The 8,807-nt window shown below is 47.4% G+C and overlaps 1 protein-coding gene and 1 long non-coding RNA gene across 2 annotated transcripts in view; one reads left to right on the top strand and one right to left on the bottom strand.

Moving 5' to 3' along the window:
• Positions 1–232: 232 nt before the first annotated feature.
• Positions 233–8,807, top strand: part of PSEN2 (presenilin 2) — a 19,258-nt gene continuing 10,683 nt past the window's right edge. Inside the window, exons 1-4 of the mRNA XM_082480424.1 lie at positions 233–250; positions 5,664–5,864; positions 6,564–6,793; positions 7,787–7,928. Coding sequence (XP_082336550.1) covers positions 5,721–5,864; positions 6,564–6,793; positions 7,787–7,928 — 516 coding nt within the window. The 5' untranslated portion in view covers positions 233–250; positions 5,664–5,720. The remainder of the gene's footprint in view (positions 251–5,663; positions 5,865–6,563; positions 6,794–7,786; positions 7,929–8,807) is intronic.
• The window catches only part of LOC309670325, a 26,220-nt gene continuing 22,820 nt past the window's right edge, over positions 5,408–8,807 (bottom strand). The window contains exon 5 of the long non-coding RNA XR_014268992.1: positions 5,408–5,761. This is a non-coding gene — a long non-coding RNA (uncharacterized lncRNA). The remainder of the gene's footprint in view (positions 5,762–8,807) is intronic.

Genomic DNA, 8,807 nt, shown 5'->3' with positions numbered 1-8,807 from the left:
GCGCGGCCGCCGCCTCACAGGCTGCCTCACCGCCGGGGGGGGGAAGAGAGGAGAACCGCCTTCCTATTGGCCGTCCTTCTTCCCACCCTTCTCTTCTATTGGAGCTGAGTGACTAGTGGGCGGGGGCGCTCGCCGAGCGACAGCCGCAGCGGCGAATCGGTGGGCGCGCTCGTCCCCCTGGGCCAGTGTTAGGGCCAGAGTGCGCTGGAGCCAATGGGAGTTGAGAGGGGTCTGTTCGTGTCGCGAGCAGGTAAACAGCGGCGGCTCTGGCGGGGCCCGGCGAGGGTTCGGTTCCCGACGGGACGCGGTGGGACGGGGCCGGCCGGGGTTTGGCCGGCCGGCAGCCGGCGTTTGCCCCGGGGCTCGGGCTCGCCGCTCTGCCGGAGCCGTGCAAGGCCGCTCCGCTCCGCGCCGGGGCCCGGCAGAGGGGCTGAGGGTGGGAAGGGGGTCCGGCAGCTCTGGCTCGTTCTGGTGGAAGTTATATATGTGTGTGTATATACGGATATATGTGTATTTTTGTGTATGTGCATGTTATGTATGTCTATATATAAAATATACAATTTTTATATGTATGTATACACGTGTAAAGTATATATATACATAGGAATGCGTATATATATTTCTTCTGGGCGGTGGCCTGCAGCCCGAGGATTTCATTTGGAAGCGGTGCCGGAAATTCAAAGGAAACCAGATTTTTAAGCCGGAGGAAGGGCAGCCGGGGAGAACGCCTGCGTGGGTGCAAGGTCTCCTCCGGACCTCCTGCACAGTCCCCGCCGCGAAGAGCTGTTTTGTCTTCCCCCCCCGACCCGCAAAGTGTTTGTTGTCCTGCGGGGCCGGGGAAGCTGAGCCCGCCCCGGTGCGTACACTGTGCCCGCCGGGCGCTGGGGTAGGAGAGGGGAATGCAGCCCCAGCGCAGGTGTCCTTGGGTGTCCCCGGTGTGTCACCGCTGGCTCCGGTGCCCCCGGCAGTGTCGGGGCCGATGCGAGTAGCTGCTCCTGCCCGTTTGAAGTTTGACCCAGGCTTTGAGGTTTTACTGGTGTAAGTAGGTCTGGAGGGCTGTGGCGCCTTTATGCTGTGAGGAGAAGTGGAGTGCCGGTGTATTTGGGCTGAACGCTGGCAGAATGAGCCTCGTGACCCTCTCGGGGAGGGCCTGGTTTCAGTTCTGCCAGCAAAATAACCCCCTGGGGCTATGCGATGCCTTTCTTCTGGGGCAGAATAAAGTTGTGCTAGTTCAGCTATGTTGGCGTGCCCTAAAAAGGAGGAAGAGGGCTACAAATCTCTCCAACTTCCCATAGTATCTCATGTTTTGTTATTTTTGCATTCTGGGGTTGAAAGTGAATGGCATTTGCAAGTTCTCTTTTGACCACTGAGATGGTGTGTTCCAGGTCCCCTGTCATTTTAGCAGCATGTGCATCCTGGCTTGCTTTATTGGCAAGAACCTGCAAACCTTTCCTCCAAATTTTGGTCCCACCACTTAGGATTTCTTCAAAGTTTATTCTTCTTCTTTGTATTTACCAGCAGCACTGAGTACTACAGCTGAAACTCAGGAGCACATCAGGCTGTCAGTGTCAGCCCAAGGCTTTCCCTTGATCTAAATATAGCAAAGGAAAACTAATTCTCTTCATCTAACTGCCATTAAGGCGAACAGTACATATAAGCAGGAATTTTAACTCTCAAGTAGATTATTAAGTATTCTGCCAGCCTACTGCAGCTGTTCTGTGCTGTGTATTGTACTGGTATTATTTGCAATGGCTGAAATGCAAAGCAAAGGATTTAGGTTTGTTTGCAGCATGGTGATCTTGTAGGATGAAATTAAAAGGCAAACCAAGGCTAGATCCTAATGTTAGTAGCGCAGTTTCATCAAAATCCATAAAGCTGATTTATCGCAGTTGAGGAAAGAGGTCTCTTGCACAAAGGACATCCGGAATGAGAGAAATGGTGACTGCTGCTCTCCTGCAGGCTTCACAGGACTGCTATAAAGCAGGAGTTGTATTCCCACCTCAGCTGCTCTGTTATAAGAAGTATTTACTACTGACTTGGGTTTTGTCCCCTTTCATTTTTGCCATGCGGTTTTGAGAGTTTGGTGTTTTGGCTCTTAAACATCAGATGATTTTTGAATGGGACCTAATGGCTTGAATCCATCCACAGAGGAAAAGAGGAAAACCTTGCCTGATACTCTGCAACCTACTGGGTCAGTTTGAGGATGGTCTGGCATGTGTTGTTCATCTCCTTCGTTTACTGTATTTGGTAGACCATGCCATATAGCTGTCTGGGAATATAGATACGGCTTGCATTTCTACCCCTCCCCACCCTGAAAGCTCCTACTGTTGCTGTAGCCAGAAAGGAAGCATGCTTGTCTCAGCCCTCCATGCTTTCCCTTTCCTCAGCCCGTCCTTCCCCCTTTTCAGCTCAGCCTAGGAAAACGCAGTCAGTATGGACCAATATATTTAGTGTCACGCGCACGAGTAGAAAAGACAGTTCCCATGCTTTCCCTTATGGGGTAGCCAGCATCCTTGGGAGGCAGAAATCCTCTCCGCAAGGCCCCTTAGTTTAACCAGTGAAATGATATCAGAAAACAGTGTGGCTTTATAACACCCCTTTCTTGGTTGCCTGGTGCTCTGTGGCTCCTTTTCTGTTTGACAAGCAAGTCCCCAGGGCAGAGGCTTTATCTTCTGCTCTGCTCAGCCCAAAGGGTGCTGTTGCGCTGGGTAGCGGGTGTGAGAGTGACCAGGCTGGTCCTTCCTCCCCTGAAGGACAGAGTGCTTAAAGCAAAGCTCTCTCCAGCAGCCAGCACAGCCTCGGTGCCAGTTCAGAGTGCAGCTCTGATGAATAAATGGTGGCATTATACAAACTCTCTGCTGGGTCTGTGGTGGGGCAGGGGGGGAGGGATGGTGTTCCTGCTTCTGCAAACTGTATGTCAAAGAACCCTGCATGGCCAAGAGCCACGCTGCTGTAGGTATTGCAGATGTGAGGTGAGGGTGGGGTGGTTGCCTGGGAGTGAGCAGAAGGCTTTCCACCATAAGGCTTGACCCTACTGGAAGGGGGATGGCCCATTGCTCATTGCTCCTTTTTCCTCCTGTGGGCACTGGCACTGGGGCTGCTCTCCAGGGGAGCTGGTCCTGCCTGAACCTGGCTCTGTGAAAGTAAAGGAAAACAAGTGCCTATTGTCTTTTCAAAAGAGCTAGACAGCTGATGAGCACCTGGTGTTGGCACCAGCAAGACTAAGGGTGGTGGGACAACCCCTTTAGCAGGACCACATATTTAGGTGAGTTTAAGGTAGCTGTGAGTACAGCATCTGAGGATTTGTGGAGGGCTGGTTGCCACAGGAGCTCCTGTAAAATCCCAGATACATTGGGCACCGTTTGTGTCAGCCCTCACTGAAACCAAAGCTTTGTAAATAAGGGACCGTAAAGCTGTGTTCAGGTCTGAGTCTGCCTGCTGACCAGAAGTGTTGTTGCATCTTTGCATTTGTCTGTATCCTTGTTGAGGGAGAATAACAGAAAATGTCCAGCTTAAAACCAGCTGTATTACAACATAAGATTCTTTTTCCATGTAATCGTGGAGGTTAGTAATTAGTACTGTGGTTTTGCTATTGTTTTAACTCCTCCAGTGGGCACAACTAGGGTGTTGAAAGTAGGCTAATTGGCTGTCCCGTCTAAATCCTCTGCAGAATTGCTCTGTTCATATAGCAAAAAATATGTTGCAGTTTATTCCAATACTGGGAGAAAAAGTTAATATTTTTTTTAATATTTAAGTTGTTAAAACCTAATATTGGTCCCAAACTATCAGCAGATCTTTTTCTTCCCTGGCCTCTGACATGGGCAGAAGGTTTTGAGAGTTATTTAAATTCTGTGGGTCACAGATCCCATGGCATGCATAACAACCTGTTCACAGATCCAGAAGTATGTCATGATTGAATGACTTTATGTACCTGGATTCTTTAAAGAAGGCCTAAATCCTATAACTGAACCAAAATCTAGGCTCTCAACTATTAATTGTAAGCCTCCATGTATTCATTTGGAGGACCGTGTTAAGCTCCACAGAGTGGAAATTTCGGGCTCTGTACGAAATAAGCCCACAAGCACAGGTGTTAGGTGTCTCACTCAGTAAGAACAACATTACTGTGAAGCTGACTGGCCTGGCTCAAGGGCTACCACTTTGTTTTCCTTAACTGTACCACTTTTATCACAAAGAGAGGAACAAAATGATATGAAAAGGCTTGAAGAGAAGGCAGGGGAGGAGCAGATGTCTGAAAAACGTTTCACTTGGGCAGATTGAGTTGACCTTCTAAAATTTCTTCAAGGTGCCAGATGTGTTGAGGAGGTTGTGAAAGAAAGGGGAATCTCCCGCTCCTCCCTCTTTTCTTCCTCCAAAGTGAATTTCAGTTTCTTTAGTGAAAAGCAAGAATATCTCACAGTTCTTCAAAGTATTCACTCTGACCTCTCAAGCTGTCTGATAGACAGCATAGTGTACTGATCAGACTGTGAATGCATGATTCAGATTTAAGTGACTGTGTCCAAGTCACATGGCTTTTTCAGCTTCCTCTTCTGAGTTGGATATATTTCCTGAGACACACAGGCTTTTTCTCTCAAGATACTTGGGTAAAATACTACGGAGGAGAGGAGGTGTTCTTGTAGGTATTACAGCTTTACAATGCATTAGAGGTCTGGTTTTGCTTAGGGACAGATGGCTGGAATGAGAAGGTGACTGAATTATCCTTGTTTACTTCAGTTACTTTGTTAAGCTGACTTAATAAAGGCTAAAAGGAATTTTCCTACCACCTGCTTTTACAACTTCCTGAAATCCTGGCTTTAAGGCTGTTTTGTAGTATCCAAGGCAGCATACCTCTTCTCTCTGGTGTCTAGAAAGAAGAGCTGTTCCTTTCCTCTCTGCACTGTGCCACTGCTTTTCTTCTTTTTCTGCACAGCAGCAGGTGGAGAGAAGCCAAACATTTCTAGCCCCCGCTTTTATATTCTAAGTTGTTGCCCATACAAGTGGTTTTGCTTTTAATCTCAAGGCAACATAAGGAAAAAAAAAAAAAAGGCTCACCTAAGGAGACAGGTCTCTTCCTTTCTACATAAATGTCTCCTTGTCCATGGGCAAAGAGAAGAACTGCTTATGAAATTCATCTGGTTAATAAACAGTCATAACAGGGAAAACAGCATGTAACTCCTGTTTAGTGACTTATGTAAAGCTAAGGCTCTGAGTTACTAAGAAACTTCTGCTACCTGCTGATGCTTGCAGGAGTGTTGTGTAAGAGCTGAGCTCTCCTAGCTTTCTAGCAGGCAGCCAGCATTTAAGGTGAAGCTTTGTTTGGCCCATACAAAACAAACACTAAGCACTGAGAAACCTCCTTTGTGAAAGTCAAGGTGTACTAATGGGAGAGGGGAAATAGAGGCAGCAACTGTGAAAACCGTGGCAAAGAAAAAGTATTAAATTGCTTCAGGGCTGCCTTTTGCTGTTCTCCCTGACCGCAAAAGTCACTGTGCCTTTAACTGAATGGATTGTCATGCCTGGGGTGACAGCAGGCTAAATCAGCTGTCAGGAGATGGAGTTACACAGTGTGCTGTAGCCTCCTTGCTGAAGTTGCGTCTCCTCTTCAGACTTCTAGTTGTTTGCACTGTGGTCTTCACTTTCTCATTCCTTTTGCTCTGCTTGTCCAGTCAGCCTTGAGTAGTGCTTGGCCGTGCTCCTCCTGAGCACTCCCTGGGAAAGCGACGATGATCACATTCATGAACAACTCAGACAGCGAGGAGGAGCCCTGCAATGAGAGAACATCTCTGATGTCTGCGGAGAGCCCTCCAGTACCCTCCTACCAGGATGGCCTGCAAGCCTCAGAAGCAGGCGAAGCGCAGGCACATAGGGTAGGTATGCATCCTTCCTGAGGAGTGAAGAAATGGGGTATGATGACAGATGTAGTCCGGCTACCCCTCCATCCTTCCCAGCAGACTGGGTTCTAGGACTGGCTTTGGCCAGTGTTATTTCTCTGGTGTCACTCTCTCAGCCAGCAGCAGCAGTCCCTGTTCCTATTTTCTCCACTGTGACTTCCCCCCTCTTTTTATCTCCATGTATACTCCTCCCTTTTCCTTCCTTTTGGTAAAGATACAGGCTTTTAATCAGGACCTGATGCACATATGACTCTTGCAGGATATCCTTTTTGGCCTTCTTGTTTTGTCAGAAATGGTTTGTCTGCTCTGGTCAAATGCAGCAAATGTTAGAACAGAATCTAGTCCTGCTGCTAGCAAAGCAGTGGGAAGAAGCAAGCACAGCTCTACTGTGGGAGGAGGAACTGATCAAGCTTCTGCCACCTCAGATGACATTTCTTCTTGGTTCTGTGCACCTTGCCCTTCGGGCGCATGTGTCCATCTATATATTTGGACTTGAAGAAGCCCTTAGATAGTCATGGTTTTGGTTTAAAAAGTCCATTGCAGGCTGTTTCTAATGGAATTTCTAATTGTATTGTTCATTTGGTACCTTCCTATTAGGAACAAGTTGAAATATGATGGAATGAAGGTTTGAACACACAAAGAAGGTCTTATATTTTTGCTAATGTTTCTTTTCAGAAGAGGCGAACAGGTAGCAGCCGTAGCCCTAACAATATTGCTGATGGGGATACGTCTGACTCAGGTGTTCCAGTGAGAGAAAGCACCTCGGAAAACGAAGAGGAGGAACTGACTCTGAAATATGGAGCAAAGCATGTAATCATGCTCTTTGTGCCTGTCACCCTTTGTATGATTGTTGTCGTCGCCACCATAAAGTCAGTGCGCTTCTATACGGAGAAAAACGGGCAGCTGTAAGTGGGGTCTTCAAAACAGCCTCTGAGTACGTGGGATCCCTAGCTTTACACATACGTTCCACGCATGCGTGTCTGTGCACACAGAGCGCTTCCTTGGCAGGTTGGGAGAACCTTTACACAGCTAAAGGTGACTGCGTAAACGTACAAAGATCTAACTAAAGTATGCTACATTGATCTGTGTAAGTCTTTCCATACCTGCGTTATACTGATTCGTTAGCACTGTCATTAGGGCACCTTAAGTGAAGCCTGTGAGCAGCATAATAATGAAGTTGCTTCATACAGCAGCATAAAAGGCCCAGGCTGAACTCCTAGTCTGTTCACTTGCTAGCTGGCAGCAGTCAGGGAATAGCATGTTCATTTGGATGAGTGTCTCATTTCCTGATGACATTTCTGGTTCCTAAGGACTCATGGTGTGGATACATAATTCCATTTAGCTCTTGCTGACTGTGCCCAAGAGCGCTCTTGGGACTCTTATCTGTGCTTCACATGGTGGGTGGAGAAACAAGGACTGTGGTCCCTTGAACTGAACCAAAAGAAACAAAATGGAGTGGGGTGCGGGGTGGTGAGAAGGGATAAAAGAGTACAAGACTCTCCTACCAAGTGTGGAAAGAAAGGGTCTCCCCTTTCAGGGCAGCACCTGGGACGTATCCTTTTAGTTATCATGGAGAGGGTCCAGAGGATGCAATAAAATTTCATGGCCTGGAGAGAAGTTGCTAAACTTAAATGAGGTAATTTGTACTCTAGGTCTTTTTGTTTAGAGCTCTGCCAGTCATAGCTTCTCTGTAGGAATGTGTTTTCGATAGAGACCACTAATCTTTAGTTGATAATTAACTGGAGCCCAGCTCCTTCAGAGGCTAGATCTCATGTTTGCTGTCCTTGGCAGTCATACCTGCCTTTCTTTCCCACACACTGAGAGGTCTGGTTTTATCTTGGGGCAGTTAGTTAGAAGACAATGTATGTACTTTATATGGCTTTTGCTTTATACTGCAGAATCTACACCCCTTTCAGTGAGGATACCCCTTCTGTGGGCCAGCGGCTCTTGAACTCAGTGTTGAACACCATCATAATGATCAGCGTCATCGTTGTAATGACCGTGTTCCTAGTTCTGCTCTATAAATATCGCTGCTACAAGGTAAAGCATTGATGCCAGAGCGTTTTCCGCCTATGTGCTATGAGTTTGAGTTCAAGTGGGGCTTGCGTGTCAGCGAGAAATACAGGCACTGCACTGGCTAGTCCACATCTTAGTCATAGCAAAAATCATATTGTACAGAGGCCTTTGTCAGTGGTGGTACAGCTGTGCCCCTGAATATGCTTTGCTGTTATTTTGTCACTAATGGTAGGCTCTTAAAAATGAGGCCTGCTACTTTGTGTTAGTCAGGTCTGAGGCTTCTCCATCTGATCATAAAGTTTTGCAGTTCATGCTTATGGACTAAGTTGTACCATTTACTGCGGATGCCTTCTCTTAAGAAGTTTCAGACAAGCTTTGAGGGAACTGTTATTCTTCCTGCCTCTGGAAGCTGGTGGAAGGGGACGGGGCTTCAAGGAAAGGCACATCCAGGTTTTGTGGTGCTCAAGGAGTTGTTATATGTGGTACCAGTCCAGCATTTGAGCATTGGCCACTGCTGCTTTTTAAACTTGGCCCTGAGATGGATTTATTGTACAGCCTTGAGCAAATGTCTCCTCTTCTTCGCCCCCAAGCAGACAGAATGTGCTTACCTGTGTAAGCCAGGTGCCAAGATGGATATGCATGGAAATGGATAGGAAAGAGACTGGAGAAAAAAAAAAAAACAACCCCCAAAACGCAAACCAACAAAAACAAACACCAAGGGACAGAATATAAAAGTAAAGAGTTTGGGAGAACTGGGAGCACCTGGCCGTCCCTCTTCCCTCACTGGCAGTGGGGAAGGCAGGTCTTTGGAAACTGGAGGAGACTGTTGGACAATAGGAAGCTCTGTCAATAATAGTGCATGCAGCACTGCAGCCTGCTTGAGGGGTAACAGCCCCTTCAATC

This window comes from Vanellus vanellus, assembly GCF_965231255.1.
Source record: "Vanellus vanellus genome assembly, chromosome: 3".
Lineage (NCBI taxonomy): Eukaryota > Metazoa > Chordata > Aves > Charadriiformes > Charadriidae > Vanellus > Vanellus vanellus.
Note: the sequence above shows the minus strand (reverse complement) of the source record. Positions and strands in the feature narration are given on the sequence as shown.